The sequence below is a fragment of the Penicillium subrubescens genome, assembly GCF_028828155.1.
Source record: "Penicillium subrubescens strain IBT 31985 chromosome Unknown utg000003l_segment0_segment0, whole genome shotgun sequence".
NCBI classification, from domain to species: domain Eukaryota; kingdom Fungi; phylum Ascomycota; class Eurotiomycetes; order Eurotiales; family Aspergillaceae; genus Penicillium; species Penicillium subrubescens.
The window spans coordinates 1,365,863-1,389,432 of NW_026643153.1; the positions used below are offsets into that span (position 1 = coordinate 1,365,863).

The following is a 23,570-nucleotide window of genomic DNA, read 5'->3' on the forward strand; positions in this document are numbered from 1 at the left end:
CCGATCGGGGCTGAGGGTCGTTATTGATTGAAGTTAGTATGAAGTGGGCTTGAATGATTTTTTATTGAGTCGGAATAAATATGCAATTAGTCGGGATTAATATGCAGGAAGTCGGAATAGATATCATTAGGTTAGGACATGTATGTAGCCAATCATGAACATGGAAAACCTCGGAGTTATGTCACGTCAATTCCGCAGCCAACTAACTACTTTAGGTGATAGTCTGAGTTGATACCATCACATACGGGCGAACGCGTAGTCAGGTCAACTTCTCAGCACCACAATAAACTTTCCTATTACCAGGATATTCTCCTAAATCTATAGAATTGATTAAAGAGCCCGAAAATTCTCCGAGGTAATTTTGAAATCAATTTATTCTATCTTTATGTAGAGATATAAATAAAGTTTTCAATTACCTCGTTCACCACCGTGTTGGACGCTCGCCCGCGGACTTCCAATCTCTAGCAGTTTGTATCAACCCCACCTGCCTTTCTATCAGTATTTGAATCAAGTATTGTGTTCCAAATCACAAAGATCAGCCACATAGATGAAATATTAAGATAGTATAAAACGGGGCGAAGTACGCACTATACTTTGCTTTACTCGAAGTTATCCAAGTAGTTAGATCGAGGTCATACCAAAGGCATGGTGATCGTAAATGGATGAGACGCGACTTCTGTTTACCAACAAAACAAAATCACACCATACTGAATGATGGTCGAGTTTTGCAATTCGAGAGCATAATTACCTGTCTTGCTATGGTAACGGGTTTGAAAAGCCGTGTAGGTATGAAATGGCCTGTGAGCTTCCTTCTATTTCACAGTATCCAATCCAGGTCATCGGTGCTCTCCAGCCACAGCCTGAATGCATGATCTGGAGCTGACACAGGTGCACTCATCCCGTCATTCAAATCGTCTGTCATCGGATAGCCATCGGGTACAAATAAGTTGGGAAACGGATCGTTGTTGAAAACACTAACACCTAGCTGCTGTGTTGACATAGAGGAGTCATGGTTACGTCGATCTGCAGTATTCGGAGGACTCAGAATAGTATCAAGGACCCGAGAGATCAGCTTTCGGCCGCTTTCACAGAGTTCTCTGTCTCCAAAAGTTGAATCCAAATCGCTGAGATTAGCTGTGAATACACATAGATCTTGGATTGTCTTGCTCCGAGGCAGAAGCGGCTCGTTGGGATATGCTGGGAGCCGTTCCTGCTTAAGGAGTTCCATCGCTAGTATCACCGCGCTGCGCAGTCCATGTACTGCTAGGAAATAGATGAAAGATGTTGCTGCCAACATTTCCACGCGTTTATACAGTCGCATCACATTACTCAGAATTATCTGTGCCGTGTGAATTAGTCCAGCCGGACCGGTACCGGCTTTGCGCATGAGTACGCGGTGTAGGAGCAGGGAATTCGCCTGCGGACCTTGACGAAAGACATTTTGAAAGTGTAGCTCGATAACATTCTGCGTCTCGAGCCCGAGTGTGTCTCTTAAGTTCACCATCACTTGAGGAAGAGTTGCCCAATGTTCCTCTGTCTTGCATTGGATGATTTCTGCATTTTGCCGCACCTCATCTGGAGTAAAGTTTCCCAACGAGAGCTCCAGGATGTCTTCTCTTCTTTTCATGAAGCCGATAGAAGACCTTGTCCAAGACACATGGCGAATCTCTCCGTCTCGATTGTAACCCTGCTCGTCTAGTTTTGCAATAGCAATGGCTAGCACCTGTGGGTCCTCCGAAAATAAGTGCGAGTCTATCAGATCAAGTGGCGGATCTAAATTGATATAACGATACGAAAGTCGTGGTGGGCGACCTAGAAATGTGGCTATGCTGATCTCTGCCATGTAGATCATTGCTCGAAGTCGTTTGTGTAGCTCGGCGAGGAAAAACGGAACATGAGTATCGGCCTTAATCTCTTGGTGAAGCCCCATCGCAAGGAGGGCGCTGTTCAATTCTGCCCCGATACAGTATGTTGTGTAACAAGCTTCCCCCTTGGTATATTTAGTGATGTTGTAATACTCAAAAAGGGCGCAGATGAATGTATTATCCAAAGCACCACATTCACGGCAAAGTCCGATACAAACGTCAGATACTTCAGTCATATAGCTCAAGAGCGATTCTCGATCCACGTTAAACTCTTTGAAAAACGGATCGGATGAATTTGCCACCATAGCATAGGTCCCTATGTAGACAGCAATCATGGCGATCACTCCCCAGCGTATATTTTCCCCGGTGGCAGAGTAAATCCACTGTCTTGCCGTGGTTCTGCCATCAAAAGCTTGCGCCGTTGCAGTGTTATCACAGAGCAAATGACATAGCTCCCGTATCTGCTCAGGGTTCTGAGTTGACAATGTGTCGCCATGAGTGAACCACAATTGTGATAGCCATTGTCTCACAATGAACTCTCCACAGTGAATGTCGATACATTCAATAGACAGGAAAAACAAGTCGATGCCACGGTCTATCATTGCCCTATTCTGGAGAAAGGAGAGAACCTGGCAACCACGAGTTATTCTTTCCCACGAAATAAGTTTCTTGTTGACAGTGGTGTTCCATTCTAGGGAAGGAATGCCGAGTTGTGTTAAGTCCTCTGTCATAATAGATGCGTGTGAGGTAAAGCCAAGGAATCCAGGCTTGCCTGCCCAGGTCTCCGAGAAGTCAGATAATGGAGGTGCCGACCCTGCACGACGTGGCAGTGCAAACTTCGCTCGGTCATTGTAACCTTGTGAATTGAGAACAGCCTCTGTTTCATGGCCTCCATGAGGTTGTCCAATTGAAGAGCGAGAGACAGCGCTGCTTAGCCGTGGTGGCGTCAGGGCGCTGGATGCTGTCGCCGTGGTCGTGGTGGCTTCTTGCCGACACTTGTGAGACAGTCTACGTTAGCGGAACTTGCAAAAAGCTTTACTCCTCTACTTGGATAAAGTTGGAGAGTGTACTTGCTTACACGCGTAAGAGGATTTGGGTGATAGTAGCATTCGTCAACACACCGTCTTCTTATACATCTGCTGCAAGGAATACTGTGGTCGCACGCGACTTTCGACTTTCGACATGGTTCGCATGACTGCATCTTGTGATTTCGGCGGTATTTGGCAATAAGAACTCGATTCGTACGTTGTACTCTTATCGGCCGCCTGGTAGTCTCCATCTCGGCGGTACTGTACAAGCAGGAAGAAGAGGGGTAAGGGAAATAATATTGAGAAGGTGCTACAGAAGTAACATCAAAGGAGATCAGAGCATGAACCGAGAGGGAGCCTCAGAAACAAAGTTTCTTGTAGCTACATCAGGTGATGGAATTAATAATCGACATTCTCAGGGGACAATGGGACCTTCAGTTTAGTTTCAGGCCAGCTTTCAGCTTTCACCGCCTCACTCAACTCATCCCTCGTCACATGAACCCCTAGAAGGCTTAGTATGTGTCTTGCTCACGTGACTTCGATCTCGTCACCTATTGGGGCTATATAGTTCAGCCGAGAAATGCCTGGATCAACCCAATTCGCGTGGTGACTTGAAAAAGTTACCTTTCTAAATCACGTTTGGAGGTAGCGTGACTAGGGTCCACGCAGTAGATAGCGTCCTCGATCAGATGAGTGACTAAAGTATATATAATCTGATTATAGTCTTCTTCAGATATTTGGAGTGGACACCCATCAAACACAAGGTCCATTTCAGTTTGACTAGCCTTTGCTATATATTCTGTCCGGAGAACACGTAATTTGTGTGAGAAATTTCATGAGTTCCATCAAACTGCCAAACCAGTTCTCTCTGGAGCCCTCTCCATGAGCTTTACTACCTTCTCCTTCTCGTGCTTTGAAGCGTAGTCCAACATCTCATGAATAATTTATGGTCAGAACAGTGTGCGATTTATTAGTCCACTTGCAGGCTTTCAAGCTTCTACCTACAATTAGTCAGTGAACCAAAATGGGACACAGTGATCGTACTTCGCTGGAGATAAATTGCCAGAAGCAGGCAAAGAGCGAGAAGATAAAGCCCTGCAGAAAACGAAAAAAGAATCCAGGGAAATTTACCCATCCTGAAATAGACCCGCTCTATCTCAGAACTTAAGTGCCCTATGTAATTTCCCTTCCAGCATGTATGAGCTGTTATAGAATCATCAATACCTGAATTCAAAATGAAGATAATTACGGTACCTCGCCATAATAAGCTGCCCAGAAACAGGCATATACCACAGAGATAAAGAGCAGCTGCGAAAGCAGAAGCTCCTTTCTGCCCTCAACTTAAAGCCCCGTGTTTCCGTGAACACCACATTGCTCGTCCCCCAGCCACAAGGCATAGGATAGGAAAGAAGCTGGCTAGATCCATCATATCAATTAAACAGTAGTGGGTTCATAAGCGACAGATCCCGACCATGAACAGGTTCGCTCGTAAACGTATCCGTGAAGCGCACCGAGAGCCACAGCAAAATAAAATCAAATCTGCTGAATATCGCGCTCTTATGATATGAATACGAATTTTTCTGGGAGGTTCCAGTAGCTCGAAAGCCTCGTAAGTGAGTATCATAGAACCCTAGGTGGTAGCTTCCTAGCTCGAGTGTCCTTGTGTGAGAGTAAGTGGGTCTTACGCGTAAGCAAACTGTTTTCCAGCAACCGTAAGTTCCAAATGATCGAGGGAACTAGACAACCAAATTTCTGATACGTGTTAGTTCAATTTGAGCGAAATCAAAGTTGTGGAAATTGATGACTGAGACACGGACTTTACTAAATGTCATAGAAAGTGTAACGCAAGTTGATGGAGGAATACTAAACTCGCATTCATCCGGTTTTGAGCTGAAATATTTCAGGAGAAAACAATTAGTATAGCGAGGTGAGAAAAGCCTGTATACATGAACTGGTGCGTCAGAATATGCTACATTCCCTGAACAAGCTAAGTGACTACCCAGAAATTACGGTTGTCAGCTGAAATCCAACATGACAGCTTTGAAGCTCCTTCCGAGGGATGTTGTGGCTGTCCCTTGGTTTTACCTCAGATAAGTCAAACGAAAAGCTTCATACTTTCAGTTCATTATCATGGATGCCTATGGAATGGAGAACTATCATATGGTGATTCTCTTGTATCTACTGGCATGCCTATCCCAATACATCTCTGGAAGTGTCTGGAAAGGGTTCCTTGGATGAGCACAAAATGCATCGATAAAATCGAGAAATCTCTTCTCTTGCATTTCAGTATCTTTGCCTCTCATGATAACTTCAGAGCGCGGCTTGAAAGCATAGTCAGTCCTCTTTTATAGGTGGTACACAGAACAGCTCTCCTATTGGCGGTGAATTCACAGATGCCCGAATCGACCACCCCGTCTCGATGAGATTCAATTTTGATTCCCCAGCCATTTTAATAATGAAAACCTCAGTCGTAATAGGGCTTTGTCATCGAGCTCCAATGATTAACTTAGACGTCTCTTTGAACATATAACTAGTCCCAATTATGCGGAGGTCAGCAAGAAAGACGGATATGATTGCTTAGCTTCATCTGTCAAGACACTATCAGCACACCACGTGGATGTTTCAGACCTTGTAGTGGAAGTATTGTACGCTGGCCGAGCAATATATTCATGTTAATTGGTACGCGTCATAGTGAAATTTCACGGAACGGATTATTTCCGCTGCCGGTGGACATGGGAGATGCCTCACATTTTGTTACTGCCTTGTCGACAGTATTGGGTACATTTCATGTCTGTACTAAATAGATGCGATCCATGAATTACTGAGAGTATAGGGCTCATAAACTCCTGTATAGCAATTGCTACCTCTTTCATATTCAGGCTTTGCGCGTTCTTCAGCCCCGATTCCTCGAAGTACTGACTCCACGCCGCAGCAGCGGTCAAGTTTTTGAATGGCCGAGCCGGGACAGTGAAACAGGGGATTTCCGGAAGCCACAGCTTTCGAAATCCTGCCATCATATACAGAGAGGATAACTATTGGTGGAGAATTACGGGCTAGGCATTATTGGTCCATCAACTTGGGTCTCAGGGGCAGTCAACACTTAAGAGGCACTCTCGTCACCTCGTGGACTCATCTCGGCCCGGCGTTAGAGGTTAATGGAGCCTCGCCCCACAGCAACTGGCCTATTCAGCGGTTCTTCGTGGTCGGCCCGTACAACGTACTGTTAACTGTACTTGATAGCCCTGTAATCTTATATGGAAATGACTCGAAAGATCCTCTCGGGCTGAACCTCGGAGATCTGATTGGCGGGAGAACCTCCTCTTGGGTCATTCTGTCGATCCACTCAAAGCTTCGCATAGCTTGTCTCCTTGGTCAATATCTATAACCAACTAGTTTATGTTATTTCGTGCTCCTAGTCGGCAAGCCGACCGGTATAAAAGACCGCAGCCCAGCTAACAACGGAATCTGCTGTTTGTGTTCAACCGTTCCTCTCGTTTCTCAATCTCCCTTTCTGTTGACCAGAATCGGCTCGTTCTATTCCATCATTTGAATCAAGTCTTTCGTTGTATTTCCTCTGACTATTCAATCTCTTTGTATTCTGTTAAATAGAACAATCTATCCATCGCATCATGCCTTCCTATCTTCGGCATTTGGTCTGGGCTACCCTGGCTGCCGGCCTGGTGTCTGCGGCTCCCACCCCCTCGCGTGTTTCGGATCTGACCAAGAAGTCGTCCTCCACCTGCACCTTTACCTCGGCTGCTAGTGCCAGTGCCAGCAAGTCCTCCTGCTCCACCATTGTTCTCAGTGACATTGAGGTGCCTGCAGGTAAAACACTCGATCTGACGGACCTGAAGGACGGAACCAAGGTACGGCCCCGAGGGTCAACCCCGAACATCTATCCCCCACATCTCATCAAATCCTGTGGTGTGAATCCATTTCTAATGGTGCAAATAGGTCATCTTCGAAGGCACCACTACGTTCGGTTACAAAGAGTGGAGCGGTCCTCTCATCAAGATCTCTGGATCCGATATCACCGTCGAGGCTGCCGATGGCGCTGTAATCAACGCTGACGGCTCTCGGTGGTGGGATGGAGAAGGCACCAATGGTGGCAAGACCAAGCCCAAGTTCTTCTATGCCCACTCGTTGGACGACTCGACCATCTCGGGCCTCTCGATCAAGAACACCCCCGTGCAGGCTTTCAGCATCCAGTCCGATAATCTCATTATTGATGGGGTTACTATTGACAATTCGGACGGTGACGATAATGGCGGCCACAACACCGACGGTTTCGATATTAGCGAGTCCACGGGCGTTACCATCAAGAACGCGGTTGTCAAGAACCAGGATGACTGCATTGCGATCAACTCCGGCGAGGTACGTCTGATTAATAAACTGCATGCGAAGGGAATGTGGTGCTAACGAAGTGCAACAGAACATCTACTTCACGGGAGGTACCTGCTCTGGTGGCCATGGTCTCTCGATTGGCTCCGTCGGTGGACGTGATGATAACACCGTGAAGAACGTAACTATCACCGATTCCACCGTGACCGATTCAGCCAACGGAGTTCGCATCAAGACCGTTTACGATGCCACTGGCTCCGTTAGCGACGTGACTTTCTCCGACATCACGATCTCTGGTATCACCGACTACGGTATTGTGATTGAGCAGGACTATGAGAACGGCTCTCCGACTGGCACTCCCACCAGCGGTGTTCCCATCACAGATTTGACCGTCAAGGGAATCACTGGCTCAGTGGAATCCGACGCAGTTGAGGTGTATATCCTCTGTGGTGAAGATGCCTGCAGCGACTGGACCTGGAGCGGCGTGGACATCACCAGTGGAAAGACCAGCAGCAAGTGCGAGAATGTCCCCTCTGGCGCGTCGTGCTAAACAAGAAACACGGGCGATAGCGAGGAACACAACGTGTTGCGCGGATTTCCTGGCGCAATTCTCCTTTAGATATTTGATAGGGTCTAAATTAGGTCAATAATAATTCTTCGTGATCGTACTGTGATTTTTCCCGCCTCCCGGAAGACCCCCTGGGGTGTAAACCACTCTGGGGAAACGCATAAGGAACCTGTATTCCCGAGAGAACCAGATCGCCAGACTTAGGTGAGATCAAGTAAACTCCCATGGATGGCCGATCGATCGACGGCAAGTCAAGCTTGTTTTCACACTAGCGATTTGGGTTTGGGGAACGACGGGGCTGGATGGTTGGTCCCTGAGCTGGTGATTGGCTCATCGTGTGGAATGCTTGGACGTGACATCACCAACACGATCGATAATAACGAACGCATCTGATCAAGATTTAGCCAGGGATATTGCCCGATAGTTATGTGGCCGATCTGCCCAAAGTTTGACACTTTTCTTCTTCTCAACTGGAGAAGATGTCGAAAATTTCCAGCAATTTCAAAACACCGTCCATCGCTTCCGAATACAAGATGCCGGGCGATCGCAACAGGAAGGTTGCCATTATTGGAGCCGGCGCAGCTGGCATGGTATGATATTCCCTTGTGTCAGCGACAGATGATGAATTTGATCAGTTATTGACGCTGGATGTTTGCAGTCTTGTGCCGCGACTTTGGCGAACCACCCGGACAAGTTCCATGTGACTATGATTGACACCGACTCTCACACGGGTGGGCAGGCGACATCAGTTTCCCTAGATGAGGAGAAACATGGCGCAAGCTGGCTGAACGACGGAGTTCAAGGCGGCTCTGCCATCTTTCGCCATACATTTCGATTCTTTCGCCGCTACGGCTATGAGCCACAGCAAGTCAAGCTTCAGGTTTCGTTCGGCAAAGGACGAGACAACTTCTGGACAAATGTATTTCCCAGTCCTCTGGTTGATCAGCATTCTCGAGAAATTAAGAAACTCGGTCGGGTTTTGAAATGCATCAAATATCTGATGCCGATCCTCGGTATCATGCCGGTTAAGGTCATCCTTCGCCTTTTTCGCTTCAGCGATGACTTTAACAATAAGATGGTTTTGCCACTTCTAGCACTGTTCCTTGGTACAGGAAACCAGACCCCGAATGTATCGAGCGTCTTGTTGGAGCGCTTGTTTGACGATCCTCAAATGAAATTGTGGGAGTATGACCCCGACACGCTGTTGCCAAATCTTCCCGAGATGTACACCTTCCCCAACCTAGGGAATTTCTATCGAGATTGGGCAAAAGATCTCACAGCAAAAGGGGTGGATATACGACTGAACTCCTCCGTCGCGATTCTGAAACGAGGCAAAGAAGGGGTAGTTCTGCAAATCGAACGACACAGCGGCGATGGAGACCAAGCAGAATCAGCATATCCCCCCGAGACATTTGATGAGCTTGTTCTTTGCTGTCCAGCAGACGAGGCCAAAAAGATGCTCGATCGAAATGCCACCTGGCGTGAAAAATATGTTCTTGGCGGCGTGAGATTCTTCAATGATATCACCATCACCCACTCCGATTCGGATTATTTCCAGAAGATCTTTGAAGCTCAATACGACTCCGCACTGTGCGCGCTGGCCACAACAAAGGAACGAGCAGAGCAACTCGAATTTGCTGGACAGCAGCCCCGTTGTGAAAAAGATGGCTGGGTAGGGTTCCGACCAATGTACTTCACCCACTCATTTGAATCAGACCCAGATATGATTGAAATGGGCTTTGATTGCTCAAACTACCAGCATCAGTTCCGGGAGCGTCTCGGTGCAGGTAGCAAGCCTCGCCCTCTGAATGAGCATGTATTTCAGACGATCTTTTTGAACGATCAGCAGAAAGACATGTGGACATGGAACGACATCGATCCTTCGAAGATAATTGCCCGAAAATGGTGGCATCAATTTGGCCACCGATGGCAACATTACTTACGTGTCGTTCCGGGGATGATGTTCATCAATGGCAAGAATAAAACCCATTATGCGGGTAGCTGGACTATGGTGGTGAGTCTTACCAAGAAATGGTGAAATTGAATTTCGATACTAACAGTGTCTAGAATATGCACGAGATTGCCTGCATCTCCGGTATCGCTGCAGCTTATCAATTAGGTGCCGAGTATGACCCGTTTGACGATTTTGCCGAAGACTTCTTCGCCAAGTACCTACTTGTTTGTCATGGTACCCGCTACAAAAGAGGAAAGAATAAGCAGACTTGAGAGAAATATGGGGTTGTTAACATTCATAGCATATTCAGTCCACCTTAATTTATTTACAACACGTATCGGAAGCTTTCTATCTCTCCATCTGTCTTGTTGGACAGCTCTTCCTGTAATTCCTCAGCCTCGGTCAATTCCCGTGGCGATCCATACAGCTGGTCCCGGCGACGGTTCTCCCATACGTAATATACGTAGAGACAAATCAAAAAGAAGATTCCAAGGACCAGACCAGACATGGCGGCCTTGATACCAGTCTATCGAGTTGTTAGATATGTGGATCAACAGGGTCAAAGATAATATTAGAGTACTCACAGGATAGCCGGGCTTCTCCGAAGGAATGAAGAATTGGGGGCCCACAATGTTACCAATACAGTAAGCCACAAACATTAAGGCACTGACGGTACTCTTCTTGGTAAATCCGGCAACGTTCGAACTGATGAGACTCAGCGAGAGGGGAATGTTGGCGGCAAAGACTGCACCCAAGCAAAGACCAGTCATCCTACCCGCACGGTTGTGACTGTCAAGCTTCCAAATGAGGATCATTCCAATCACCGAGACGAATGCATTCAACATCATCATGAAGATTCGGCTTTGTTTAACATAGGTCGCAAAGCCAGAAGTCAAAAGCAGGAAAACAAGCTGAGCAGCACCGAGAGGCATCTGGATCAGAAGAGCCTTAAGGTTGGAGAAACCAAATCCAGCGATGATGATCGACGAGAAACTGGTGATACCTCCATTGCAGAAGTTGACACACAGAGTGTAAAGGACTAGGAACCAGGTCTGAGGATCCTTGATGGCCATCATGACTTGACTCCACCTGAATTTACCCGTGTCCATCACACCGGTCTTGTTTGTAAGGGTGCGCTGAACCGCAACGGATTTCTCCGTCTTGTTCAAGAACATAACCTTGACCGGCGAATCGGGAAGGAAGACAAAAAGAATCAATCCATAGCCAGAGGTGATAGCGCCCAGAACCAAGAAAAGTAGCTGCCAGCTGGTCACAGAGTTGTTATGGATCAGACCGATTCCATACGCAACCAGGCCACCAATCACTGATGCGATGGAGTTTCCAACGAACCAGGCTGCCTGACGAGCAGGCTGCTCCTCTCTCTTATAAAACATTCCAGTGATCAGGGCAAAGCCGGGGGCAATCGAAGCCTCTCCCACTCCGAGGAAGAATCGCGCTGCCATCAGGCCGCTAAAAGAGGTGCATGCAGCATGGCACATAAGAATACCACCCCAGAGGAAGACCGCGATACTCAAATATTTTCCGAGAGGCAGACGAACAACGAGGTAGGAACTCGGCCAACTCCAGGTGAAATATCCAAAATAGAAGACTGCCGACGCCCAGTTGTATTCTTTGCCCTTGAGATGCTAAGTATGGAAAATGTGCCATTAGAATCGATTGTAAAATCAGAGGAGCGTGGTAAAGGGGGGAAAGATACCAGGTCTTGTGTCAAATTGAATAATGTAGCTTGGCTAAGGGCCAGCTTATCCATATATTGAAGCATGTAACAGAATCCCATCAGGGGAATCAGACTAGAGTGCGACTGTGTAAGAAACTATCACACCGAATAGGAGCTTTGGAATCACATACTAGAGATCAAGTTTCCAGAGAACTTTCCGTTCCATCTCAGGAGTGGTATGCGTCTCCAAAACCTGGCCCAAGCCCACATCCCGAGGATCAAGATTAGATCGGACCTTGACCATATCGAGGTCAACATTACTACCCCCGGGAGGGGGCGCGTGTTCTTTTTCCATGTTGATAGCTTGACGGGAATAAGTGTGAAGAAATTGAGAAGCTGTCTGGGAGAGTGGATGCAACAGAGTGAGATATCAGGTTCTAGTATGAGAATGGTAACTAGTTATAATGAAATTGGTGAAATTGGTGAAATTGTTCCTCTGGACATCCTCGGGGGCGTTGTATTTAAACCTAACGATGAATATCGTCGTTTGGCAAAATGAACCCGGGGAGGACAGTAGGGGCTACTGCACCTCCTCCAAGCCACCGTGCGGATCCTTAGGAAGTCAAATCCGCGACTTGTTATCGATTATCGCCCCCAGGTTCGCGTAAATAGGGCATTAATGGTTGATGATTTCTTTAGTCAAGAGCGGAATCCGGGGGCGATAGTGCGCGCCTGCAGGGTGATCGGATCGTGTGTCAGCGGTTGATAATATCGGCAATGGAGCAGTGGCGCAGGATTGCGGTTGATTCTAGATGCCAACACCGCATGCTATACGCCGTGAAGGAGAAGGTAAAATTCTTGGCCTAAGTGTGTCAGTATCAACGTTGCTAACGCGGGATCCGAGATTAGAGTCTCAGCATCGGCAGTCTAGCCAATGTGGACGGTCCGTCGGCAATCAGCCCCAGTTTCTCTATTTGCCCCCTATCGGCAAATATCCACTTGGCAGCCATCAACCACATATCAGTCGCCGTTCAAAAACAGTGGATGCGCGAGGGACCCAAAGCAATTGACCAAACATGATTAGCAACTGCCTCATATTCACGGGCTCACACCGTGTTCTCTTCTCAGTATCCTCTCTACCCTTCTACCCCACAGATCCCAATTCCTGGGGGACATGACCCACCATGCTCTCTGATACTGTATTCGTCGACTTGTACTTTGCCGACGACGCTTGGAAATCAATCTGCTCGCCAAACCGGGAAACTCAAGCTCGAATTCCGCTATCTATCGGCAAACCTCCGACTGAAAGATCCAGGGTCTTTCTTATCCCCCCGCTATGAGGCGAATTAGATAGGATACCTCGGATGTGACGCAGTGGGAACCCCTCCCTGTCGCCATTAAATATGGACAGGTCTCCGCTGAGGGGCTTGAAAGCCTTGTTGCATCTGTATTTTCTCATTTTCGGTCTTTGAAAATCAACATGACTGTCACAAGTGTAGGCATGGAGGAGGTTCGAGCGGCCGTTAACGTTGCTCTGGATGAGCTACGAGAATCGCTACGAAAGGTGAACCAGGAGGTATGTGAAAAGTGACTTGCTCAAATCGTTGATTTCTACTCGAGAAATTCAATCTCAGCAGATCACTAACAGACGCTTTTCGGGGCAACTTATAGATCTGGTCAAACCCCGAGCTTGCGTACGAAGAGCACCATGCCCACGATACCATCTGCACATTTCTCGAAAAACAGGGATTCACAGTTACTCGCCATGCATATGGCCTTGGTACCTCTTTTGAAGCATTGAGTGGATCCGGTGGTCGCCAGATCAATTTCAATGCGGAGTATGATGCCTTGCCAGGTACACCACGCCGCCAGCAGTCCACTTTTCCCCTGTGCTAAGAATATCGACTAGGTATTGGACATGCCTGCGGACATAACCTCATTGCCACTAGCAGTATTGTTGCCTTCCTGGCTCTGTCATTTGCCTTGAAGAAGTTTGGCATTCCCGGGCGAGCACAATTGCTGGGCACTCCCGCGGAGGAGAATGGCGGCGGCAAGGCCGTGCTTATTGATGCAGGAGCCTACAAAAATGTCGACATCTCCCTTATGGCGTATGATCTACCACTCCTCTGACTTGCTGATAATTGAATGGTTTCTAATCATGCTAACCCGATTTTTAGTCACTCTGGGCCAAAGAAGCTGTTCCCCGACCAAGAGCCGTCCGACGGAATTGCGGGCACTTTGATGAATGCACGCAAGAACATCCATTGCGAATTCAGCGGCAAGAGTGCTCATGCTGGAGGTAACCCTTGGGATGGTATCAATGCGCTGGATGCCCTGGTCACATCGTATAACAACGTTGCGGTTTTGCGCCAGCAGCTGTTGCCTGAGCAGCGTGTTCATTGTGCCTTTATGGATACTCCCAAGGTCGCCAACGTCATCCCTTCACATACCAAGGCATTCTGGCAGGTTCGAAGCCCCTCTCTTAAGGGACTCAACAACCTGGTTACCAAAGTGCGCAATTGTATTGAGGCGGGTGCTCTGGCGACCGGATGCTCCGTGGAGATCAAAGAGTAAGTTCATTATCATCTGTGGTCAAGAACTTTGCAGACCACTAATCAAACTTGTTAGGGAGGAGCTCTATACCGATGTGCGGCTCAATGATATCCTGTGTGAACGGTATCAAGTTCATATGGGGGAGTGGGGCCGTAAGGTGCTCAAGAGACATGACAAAGTGTTGACTGCGTCTTCTGATATTGGTATGTGTTTCTTCGAGGTGTTGTATACAAGAGATATACCAGAATTGGGATGAGCTAGTACTGATATTCTGATTACTATTCAGGAAACGTCAGCTACGTCACACCTACCTTGCATACTATGTTCGGAATCCCCACGCCCGAAAACACATTCCCCCATCATCCCACATATACTGCCTGTGCTGGCACCGATGAGGCACATGAAGAGGCATTGATTGTGGGCAAGGCACTGGCGATGATTGGATGGGATATGATCACGAATGATACCTTGTTCGAGACGGCGCATCAGCAGTGGAAAAAGGAGATTGAGCGTGATGATTGAGGATGATTATACCCTTCTCTCAAAATTATGAATGTATATACACCTTTCCGATATGGATCATATGCCGTATACCCAGTACTATGGCTGACCGAGGTTGGAACTGTCAATTCCAAATATAATTTTCTTTGATATAATCTCTCTATAGTTACATCTCTTGTTAGTTATAAGTTAGTCATGACTCAAGTTAACTATTTCTGCCTCAGGCTCCCTACAACGGCTCAACTTCGGCAAAGAGCGGGTTTCCGATTTCCGTGGTTTCCCCCGCGTTATCGGCCATATCACCATCAACCCACGGCCCGCACGACTCTTCTTCTCTTCCGATCCTTCGATCTTGTCGATGATTTCATCTCCCGCCCTTTCCAATTTTCTTGTTCCCCCGTCGCGCTCACTCCCCGCCTCCCTGATGACTGCACATTGATCTCTCGAGATCTACTGACACGCGAAGGAGGGGTTTGATTCTACATGTCCGGACGGAACGCGCCGCGCTCGAAGAATGGTTGGTTTTTGTCCTCCCCGCTCATTCTTTTTCCCCAATTTTCAAATGCCGTTCCAAGTCTTCAAGTGCCGAATTGACTAAAGACCTCTCTAATTTTTATCTCTTTCACCAGGTTGCAGTACCTGCCGCCGTCGCAAGGTGAAATGCGGCGAAGAGCGCCCCATTTGCATGCGCTGTTTGAATCTGAATCTCACCTGCGAATGGGGGGTGCCAGTCAAACGCGGGCGGAGCACACAGATTCGACATCTCCAACCAGCGCCAACGAGCACCCCCGATCAGATCATATGGCCTACATCTGCTACATCTGAGCTAGGCGACGCGGTAGCTCTGACACCGGATGCTCTGCTCAATGGCCTGTCACCGATCTCCTGGCCAGGCGACTCGCCGCTGGTAGAACAGCCTCAGTCGACCTCATTCTTCCCACCATCTGCTCCCGCTCCATTCGGGACTCCTCTATACCCGCCGTTGAGCGTTAACGAGATCGCCTGTGCCAACTCCCTCACCCTCACTGAACATGACCAAAAGTACTTTCAATATTTTCCCTCTTCCTCAATCATCTACTACTACATGAAAGGATGGCATTGGAGCAGCTTCTGCTACCTGTATCAGGGACCTGCTGCTACTAACAAGGTGATTATGCGAATGTTTCTCGCAATGGCTGCAAGTGATATGCATCGACAGGGCCTAGTCGTCAGATCACCCGGTCGGCCTACGGCCGAAGATCATGGGCGTTATCATTACAGCCTAGCTGTCAAGGAGTTCCGACAGCTACTTGAAACGCCTCGGCGGAGTGTCTCAGTCGAAGAGCTAGAGATTATCTTCGCCACCATGTTTCTCATGGTCACGTACGAATGGCAGTTTGGGCATTCTGTCCGCCATCTCCAGTTACATCTTCATGGGGTGCGATCACTCTTGGAGTCGCACCCGCAGCTATTTCGTCTCAAAGATGTCAATGATGTCTTTCTGTCTCCGGAGGCCGAAAGCCCATCCTCGGATGATGTCGCGATCTCCAAGGTTTCATTTATCCCGGAGCAATTCTTATTGTGGATACTGTGAGTAATATAAATCAGAGTTTGGCTTTGTTGGATTGCGCACCCGGCTTATTCATAGCAACAGATACATCGATGCATCTTGCCGACCGATGGGATTGACCGAGTCATTGTATGATTATGTCGTTCAATCCAAAAACCCCGCCCTCCATCCAGATCACTTGCATCGCTGTGCCCGTCTGTGGGGCCGCTGCTTTTGGGGAGAGCAGTACCCGGACCAGGAGGTTCTGGATGACATTGAAAACTACAGAGCCTTGGAGCTGTTGCATGCCGGTTTCTGTTTCCGCCATCGAACCTGGAAGGTCCTCGTAGACTCTGGGGGGACGTCCGACACTACCGAGTCCCTTTATAGCGAGATACTCTCTACTCGCGATGTATGTTATTGACTCTTCCCGTTCCGACGAAGTTCAAGTTGCCCCCGAACTAACATGACTTTTCTAGAAATTTTCTGATCTCTTCATCACAGCAAAATTTGCCGGCACTGTCTCGGCGCGACGGACACTCAACACGATATATATGGCCGTGTGCACCTTTTACGCGCAGGTCATTCTACATCGCCGGCTCCTCTGTGTTGAAAGCCTTCCTGCGTCCCTGCACAGGCAAGCCACGGCCGGTATCGTGGACATTGCCCGAAAGCAATTTGCGTCCGATCCTCGACTACTACAACGCTTGCATTGGCCTCTTTTGATGGCCGTCATCGAGACAGACGATACCAGCCACCGGGTGTGGCTCCGGCAACGGCTATTTGAGCTTCGTGACTCCTCCCACTCGGAGTACATTTGGGCCAACGAAGTGGCCGATCAGATCCTGGCTCAGCAGGACTTGAATCCAGGTTGCTATGCGAATCTTGCGGGGCTACTCCTCCGACGGCTTCATGTGCAATGAGGCAGTTACCAAAAAGAAGTCATCTGTATATCTAGCTGTAATGTTTCTGTAGATTTAATAAGTGCGGTGATACCCGATAATGATGATGTGACAAGAACTATAATATGCGACCGTATCCCCATCTCGATATGTATCTCGTAGCCATTGGCCCTAGGCTATTTGACGAGCGCAACACAGTACCCCTATAAATCAATCCCATACCAGGAAAGGACCTTTTCGGTCAGGTCTCTCTGCGTTTCTCTTCTTCACCCGAACTCTCACGCCTTGGCAGTCGGGCCAGTCACCACGATCGAGGGAATGAATGACGTCGGTGTTCAAGGATCATTCTCCAGGAAATATGCGTCGTAGGCGACTTCTCCCTTGGCTCGAGTAGCTCTCCCAATGATAACTCGGTCATTCATCCACTTATACTTCTCATGTCCCGTCTCGATTTTCACATGGAGATGGAACCAGTACTTGCTGGGGTCGACGGGTCCTCCTTCCATCAACGCTTTCAGCACCTGTGGAGGTCCAGCTCGAGTACCTTCGGTTCTATCTTAACATCAATGACTGATCTGCGATATACAATTGTGAGAGACAACCTACCGAATATACAGAAGCGCACCGTCATCGCTTTTAATCACATAGTTGGTGTTGACATGTGTGGTTTGATTATCTTCCACGAGCCTAAATCATGTCAGACAAGAAGTTGACCAGATCAGAATCATAGAACTTACATAAAATCCGCTCCTCCTGGAACAACCTCTCCATTAAAGTACGGTCCTCGCACCGATCCCGACATGATCGGTACGCAGCGACGCCGACCGTAAGGCCCATTTCCAATCTCCATTGGCGGATCTACCGCGCAGCGCAGCGTGAAGAGATGGGTTAACTTTGGTGGAGGTGCAAGGGTTTCCATTTTGGATATTTGTGAGGTTCAAGAAGAGGGAGATATGTGAGTATGCGAGAGAAGAAGAACGTGGGGTGATGATATGGACCTAGGCTGGCGTTGAATGTCTCCACATTACGCGGGGAATTTTCCGCTGGGAGATTTCATGAATCAATTGCCGGGTTTTCCGTGAATCTCACTCGGGGTGAACAGCGAGAGCTGTCTTTGACTTGGCTAGATCGGAAGTTATACATACACTTGCTCTGGTTCGGAGCATGGAGAATCTTCGTTTACCAAGAGGGTTCATCCAGAACAATAACCACCATATATGCATAATTTGGTGTCTCTTCCCGTCCACAAATATACTGGACGAGTAGCAATAGCAACTTATCACATTCTTTTCTTTTTTTCAGTCCCGAAGAACCTGCCGAGGGGATAGTTAACATCATCTTCAAAACAAGCTCCTGGAATGAGGCTCCACCGTGCCGCCGTTTGCAGCCATCAGGAAATTGTCAATCTATGCCCGTTTTGGTGAACTTCCCTGAGCGCAAGATCTTCTGGAATACCTATCATTATTGGAACGCATGGCAGTTGGTTAAATAAATAAAGTTCCGGGAAATATACGGATACAAGCGGTCAAGACAGTTCATTTTCCCAGCCATGTCGCCTATGTTTTAGAATGCGGGTTTAGAAAGCATGGATCGTGTGAATATATATTGCAGATAGGTACCTGAAGAATTGGTAGCCGGGCACTCTATTCTGATCTCAATAAAGAATTTTGCAGGTCAAAGCCACGTCCAATTGTCTCATAGACATGGCATTAAACAAAAGTCGATTTATTTTCTTCTCATCCCGAAGTCTTCCTGTCGTGATGGTCTATATACTTTTTTGTATAGAAAAAAACCTGTCCACGCTGTACATATCGCGGGATCAATAAAGCTCGACCGCGCAAACCAAAAAAAAAAAGAGTGGGAACCCAGATCAATAACGCATCTAGTTGAAGACAACAGTCTTGTGTCCATTGAGCAGCACACGGCGCTCGGTCACATACTTGACAGCAGTCGCAAGCACGTTGCTCTCGACGTTACTGCCAGCATGGGTGAGCTCCTTGGGGCTCATGCCGTGGTTCACACGCACGACATTCTGCTCGATGATGGGACCCTCATCGAGGTCGCTGGTGACAAAGTGGGCGGTCGCACCGATAATCTTCACACCACGGTCGTAGGCCTGGTGGTAGGGCTTGGCACCCTTGAAGGAAGGCAAGAAGCTGTGGTGGATGTTGATGATGCGTCCAGACATGGCCTCGCACAGCTTCGGCGACAGGACCTGCATATAGCGGGCCAGCACAATCAAGTCAATCTTGTGTTCCTTCACCAGCTCCAAGATACGGGCCTCCTGCTGGGCCTTGGTGTCGGCAGTGACGGGGAGGTGGATGAAGGGGATGTTATAGGTGGCGGCGAGCGCGGCGAAGTCGGGGTGGTTGGAAATGATCAGAGGGACTTCAATGTTGAGCTGGCCGGTGGACTGGCGGAAGAGGAGATCGTTCAGGCAGTGACCAATCTTGGAGACCATAATCATCACGCGGGGTTTCTGGGTGGTGGGGTGGATCTCAAAGTCCATAGAGAAGGACTGTGCGGTCGACTCAAAGGCAGCGCATAGCTTCTCTAGCTCGGGGACCTCATCGGTCTCGGAGGCAGGCACAAACTGTACGCGCATGAAGAAGCGCTTGGAGGTGAGATCGCCGAATTGGGAGGAATCGATGATGTTCAGGTTGTGCTGGACGAGGAATGCCGTGACGGCATGGACGATGCCGGGGCGATCGGGGCCCGACAGGGTGAGGATGAAGCTAGGGGCCATGGCGATGTTGAAATGGGTTCCTTGGAGGCAACGGTGTTGAATCCGCGAAGCAAGCCACGAAGCAGGGAAGCAAGTTGATCGATTGAATGTGTTTCAACAAAAAAGCGAGTTAACGGAAACCTCAAAATCGGCAAAATCCCACATTCATCCCACCGCCGATCACGGCGCTGACTCATCGGAGCTGCGATCGGCCCCACTGCCTCAGAAAGGTTAAACCACCTTAAAAACCCGCGCTAAGCCGTTTACGGACTATACGGGGATTATGCACAGAGTCACAGGAGTATACGAGAGTATTCTTCTGGTTATCCGGGGATGTGATATACTTCAATCGCAAATCAACACTCCACTCTTGCGGTAGTAGGGTAGTATGCATGTTATTATAATTAGCGAATGGCTATATAGTATCTATTCTAGTATAGTCCATATTAGGTACCCTGTAGTATTGAAGTCCTATTTGTCGAATCTATACACTGATTCCGTAGTATATACTTCCCACTGTTTATTATATATAATATTGCTCTCCTCAATTCCTCTACGATCTACCTACCCCCGCCTTCTCCGTCAATCCGAGGTCCAACCCCTCATCCCTCAGAATTCCTCACGCCTCCCCCTCCTCCCTTCTCGGTATTAGACCAATCTCTCCGACCACGCTAATGTGCATGCACCCCTGCAAGTCCAAGGGTACATCCGGGGTTTAATTGCCGACTTTAGCCTGCAGAACACGAGTGCGAGCCCAAACACCAGCTCGTCACGGACAATCTTTTCCTCGCTTAGCCCGGTCATACTATTATAGTTTTTGATCATGTATCATGACCCATGACCCCGCAACCTTGGAAGTATGTCTGTATCACGTTCGAAACGGATCATTTAGCCGCCTCTATTCCCCTCGCCAAAAGAGGATAGCTCATTCTACTCAACAGGCACCATCCATTCCCAGGGTCACACTCGTCCCAGCACGGAAGACAGGCTTCTTCACGGGGCGCCTCCCGAGGCCCTGGGGGAGATTAGGTCCCCCTGCAGGAGGTGACCTCATTTCGTCTGTGGCAATGCCCGCAAACTCTGGGGAGCTTCCTCCGTGTCCGCGGAGGGTTTGGCTACATTGTTCCCGTTTTGTCCATTCTATGAATCCAATATGCCAATGTGCAGACGGTGGTACGGACCGCCACGCCGTAGAGGTCAGTTGAATGGCTTCGAGATCCACATCTCGAGGAGTATAAGAAGCCCTATATTCGATCAGATTTCCTTCATCCTCACTCCTCTCTATCACACACAATCCTTTCAAAAACATCTTGATCATTCGATCTACAATCCTCCAGCAAAATGAAGGGATCAATCTCCTATCAAATCTACAAGGGTGCCCTGCTCCTTTCGGCACTCTTGAACTCTGTCCAGGCCCAGCAGGTCGGCACTCTGGCGACTGAGACTCACCCATCTTTGACCTGGTCCAAGTGTACCGCCGGTGGTAGCTGCACTTCCGTGTCAGGCAGTGTTGTCATTGATGCCAACTGGCGCTGGGTTCACTCCACCAGCGGCTCGACCAACTGCTATACCGGCAACACCTGGGACGCCACCCTCTGCCCTGACGACAAGACCTGCGCGACCAACTGCGCTGTAGATGGCGCCAGCTACGCCAGCACCTATGGTGTTACCACTACTGGTAACTCCCTGCGTATCAACTTTGTCACCACTGCTTCGCAGAAGAACATCGGCTCTCGTCTGTACTTGCTCGAGAATGATACCACCTACCAGAAGTTCAACCTGCTGAACCAGGAGTTTACCTTTGATGTGGATGTCTCCAACCTGCCCTGTGGTCTCAACGGTGCCCTCTACTTCGTGGACATGGATGCTGATGGTGGCATGGCCAAGTACCCCACCAACAAGGCCGGTGCCAAGTACGGAACTGGTTACTGTGACAGCCAGTGCCCGCGTGATCTCAAGTTCATCAACGGACAGGCCAACGTCGAGGGATGGGCCCCCTCCAAGAGCGATTCCAACTCCGGCATTGGCAACCACGGCTCTTGCTGTGCTGAGATGGATATCTGGGAGGCTAACTCCATCTCCAACGCTCTTACTCCCCACCCTTGCGACACTCCCGGACAAACTATGTGCACTGGAGATACCTGCGGTGGAACCTACAGCAGCAACCGCTATGGTGGCACTTGCGATCCCGACGGTTGTGATTTCAACCCGTACCGTCAGGGCGCTACTAGCTTCTACGGTCCTGGCTTGACCGTTGACACCAAGTCTCCCTTCACCGTTGTGACTCAATTCATCACTAACGACGGTACCTCCACCGGCACTCTATCCGAGATCAAGCGCTTCTACGTGCAGAACGGCAAGGTCATCGGCCAGCCCCAGTCCACCATCGTTGGCAACTCTGGAAACTCCATCACCGACGCCTTCTGCAAGGCCCAAAAGACCGCTTTCGGCGACATTGACGACTTCACCAAGCACGGCGCCATGGCCGGTATGGGTGCCGGTTTCGCCGACGGCATGGTTCTCGTCATGAGTCTGTGGGATGACCACAACTCCAACATGCTCTGGCTCGACAGCACTTACCCTACCAACGCCACCTCGACCACTCCTGGCGCCAAGCGTGGTACTTGCGATATCTCCTCTGGTGACCCTACCACCGTTGAGTCCACCAACGCCAACTCCTATGTCATCTACTCGAACATCAAGACCGGTCCTTTCAACTCGACCTTCACCGGCGGCAGCACCGGCGGTAGCTCCAGCTCTTCCATCACCAGTACCAAGACCAGCACCAAGACCACTTCTACCAGCTCCACCTCGACGACCACCTCTTCTGGCTCGGGCAGCACCACTGGTGCTGCTCACTGGGCCCAGTGCGGTGGAAACGGCTGGACCGGTCCCACCACCTGTGTGAGCCCGTACGTTTGCACCAAGTCCAACGACTGGTACTCTCAGTGCCTGTAAATGATCTTGAGTGATCTTCAAATTTGGGGGGAGAAAAGTGGTGCCGGAGAGGTAGCACCTGATATGATGGAGAGACGAGGCAGCAAAGAATATTGATCAAATTGTTCGCTTGTTGTACTTCTTGATCTTACCAGTTTGTCTTCTTAGTGTTCATTTTTTTTTCCTTTGTGCTAGAGGATATGAGAATACAATCGATTTCTGCTTCATTTGATTCCACTTTCAAGACTAGTAAACTGAACTCCCCCGCTCTTCGCTTAGGCGCCACGGCGCAACAGCCTTAATTTCGGTTGCTTGGCAGATTTGCCATCTCCTTGTTTTGAGCTTGTCTATTAGATCAAGTCCAGTCATATGCTTAAGATGGAAAAAAGGAAGAGAAGCTAGAATATCCCATGTCGAAATCATTATCGACGGAAAAAAAAACTACAGAATCAAAGATACCCCTTGCCACACCCATCCCATCTGCAAGTTCCTGATCCCTCTTCAGGCACATGGCAGTTCTTCATCAAATTGACCACTCCGACCAGCCAATCGCAACACCAGCCCCAAAAGCCACAGTCAGCACTAACACCCACGCTGCCAATCCCACAACGGTCCTCATATGAGCCGTAAAACTTCTGTTTCCCCGGATTGCGCGGGGTTCGGGGAGTCCCTGTGGCGTTGACCTGCGAGATCTCCGACTCGTGCAAAATCAAGGCAAGGACGCCACCATGCGGAGAGACCTCCGCGAGCGGCTACAGCCTACAATGCTCACTATTTCAAAAGCGTTTTGCCGAGAAAAGTAAGGTTTTGCTGCAACCATCCTCTATATTTCCTTGAAACTTTGATGGAATTGCATTGTTGAACCAATTAGCGCCAAGACAGGACTGCAGAACTCGGCACTGACCCTTGCGGGGATTGCAGAATTATCTAATGAGGTCGGATGTAATAAAAAATGATGGGGAGTTTTCATCTTGATTATTATCATTTTCA

At 48.8% G+C, this 23,570-nt stretch overlaps 9 protein-coding genes across 9 annotated transcripts; 5 read left to right on the forward strand and 4 right to left on the reverse strand.

Moving 5' to 3' along the window:
* Positions 1-817: 817 nt before the first annotated feature.
* On the reverse strand, positions 818-3,275 carry N7473_004518 (fungal specific transcription factor domain-containing protein; the record flags this gene model as incomplete). The annotated part of the gene is made up of 2 exons (XM_057150458.1): positions 2,987-3,275; positions 818-2,860 (listed from the first exon to the last, which is right to left on the reverse strand). The coding sequence occupies exons 1-2, from the start codon at positions 3,056-3,058 to the stop codon at positions 818-820; spliced, it is 2,115 nt and encodes a 704-aa protein (XP_057010568.1). The 5' UTR covers positions 3,059-3,275.
* A 3,247-nt stretch (positions 3,276-6,522) lies between these two features.
* N7473_004519 (glycoside hydrolase family 28 protein) lies at positions 6,523-7,784 on the forward strand (the record flags this gene model as incomplete). Its single annotated transcript, XM_057150459.1, has 3 exons — positions 6,523-6,759; positions 6,848-7,267; positions 7,326-7,784. 3 exons carry the CDS (start codon positions 6,523-6,525, stop codon positions 7,782-7,784), a joined length of 1,116 nt encoding a protein of 371 aa, XP_057010569.1.
* A 551-nt stretch (positions 7,785-8,335) lies between these two features.
* N7473_004520 (putative flavin-containing amine oxidasedehydrogenase) lies at positions 8,336-10,028 on the forward strand (the record flags this gene model as incomplete). Its single annotated transcript, XM_057150460.1, has 3 exons — positions 8,336-8,392; positions 8,461-9,816; positions 9,870-10,028. 3 exons carry the CDS (start codon positions 8,336-8,338, stop codon positions 10,026-10,028), a joined length of 1,572 nt encoding a protein of 523 aa, XP_057010570.1.
* Positions 10,029-10,081: 53 nt separating this feature from the next.
* N7473_004521 (uncharacterized protein) lies at positions 10,082-11,789 on the reverse strand (the record flags this gene model as incomplete). Its single annotated transcript, XM_057150461.1, has 4 exons — positions 10,082-10,282; positions 10,341-11,402; positions 11,474-11,567; positions 11,626-11,789. The coding sequence occupies 4 exons, from the start codon at positions 11,787-11,789 to the stop codon at positions 10,082-10,084; spliced, it is 1,521 nt and encodes a 506-aa protein (XP_057010571.1).
* Positions 11,790-12,914: 1,125 nt separating this feature from the next.
* Positions 12,915-14,509, forward strand: N7473_004522 (M20 family metallopeptidase; the record flags this gene model as incomplete). Its single annotated transcript, XM_057150462.1, has 6 exons — positions 12,915-13,010; positions 13,106-13,289; positions 13,344-13,542; positions 13,612-14,004; positions 14,063-14,190; positions 14,274-14,509. The coding sequence occupies 6 exons, from the start codon at positions 12,915-12,917 to the stop codon at positions 14,507-14,509; spliced, it is 1,236 nt and encodes a 411-aa protein (XP_057010572.1).
* A 462-nt stretch (positions 14,510-14,971) lies between these two features.
* On the forward strand, positions 14,972-16,939 carry N7473_004523 (Zn(II)2Cys6 transcription factor; the record flags this gene model as incomplete). Its single annotated transcript, XM_057150463.1, has 4 exons — positions 14,972-15,005; positions 15,118-16,057; positions 16,122-16,428; positions 16,496-16,939. 4 exons carry the CDS (start codon positions 14,972-14,974, stop codon positions 16,937-16,939), a joined length of 1,725 nt encoding a protein of 574 aa, XP_057010573.1.
* A 147-nt stretch (positions 16,940-17,086) lies between these two features.
* Positions 17,087-17,908, reverse strand: N7473_004524 (DUF3237 domain-containing protein). Its single transcript, XM_057150464.1, has 3 exons — positions 17,656-17,908; positions 17,525-17,605; positions 17,087-17,470 (listed from the first exon to the last, which is right to left on the reverse strand). Exons 1-3 carry the CDS (start codon positions 17,835-17,837, stop codon positions 17,254-17,256), a joined length of 480 nt encoding a protein of 159 aa, XP_057010574.1. The 5' UTR covers positions 17,838-17,908; the 3' UTR covers positions 17,087-17,253.
* Positions 17,909-18,800: 892 nt separating this feature from the next.
* On the reverse strand, positions 18,801-19,664 carry N7473_004525 (formyltetrahydrofolate deformylase; the record flags this gene model as incomplete). The annotated part of the gene is made up of 1 exon (XM_057150465.1): positions 18,801-19,664. One exon carries the CDS (start codon positions 19,662-19,664, stop codon positions 18,801-18,803), a length of 864 nt encoding a protein of 287 aa, XP_057010575.1.
* Positions 19,665-20,984: 1,320 nt separating this feature from the next.
* cbhB (putative 1,4-beta-D-glucan-cellobiohydrolyase) lies at positions 20,985-22,601 on the forward strand (the record flags this gene model as incomplete). The annotated part of the gene is made up of 1 exon (XM_057150466.1): positions 20,985-22,601. The coding sequence occupies one exon, from the start codon at positions 20,985-20,987 to the stop codon at positions 22,599-22,601; it is 1,617 nt and encodes a 538-aa protein (XP_057010576.1).
* Positions 22,602-23,570: the final 969 nt, after the last annotated feature.

What these genes read in the sequence shown, in the direction of transcription:
- N7473_004524 (XM_057150464.1), bottom strand. Translation starts at nt 17,837, where the DNA reads ATGGAAACCCTTGCACCTCCACCAAAGTTAACCCATCTCTTCACGCTG. An exon ending in CCAGGAGGAGCGGATTTTAT is followed by an intron (nt 17,606 to 17,655) that starts GTAAGTTCTATG and finishes GACATGATTTAG; the next exon opens with GCTCGTGGAAGATAATCAAA. An exon ending in GGTGCGCTTCTGTATATTCG is followed by an intron (nt 17,471 to 17,524) that starts GTAGGTTGTCTC and finishes ATGTTAAGATAG; the next exon opens with AACCGAAGGTACTCGAGCTG.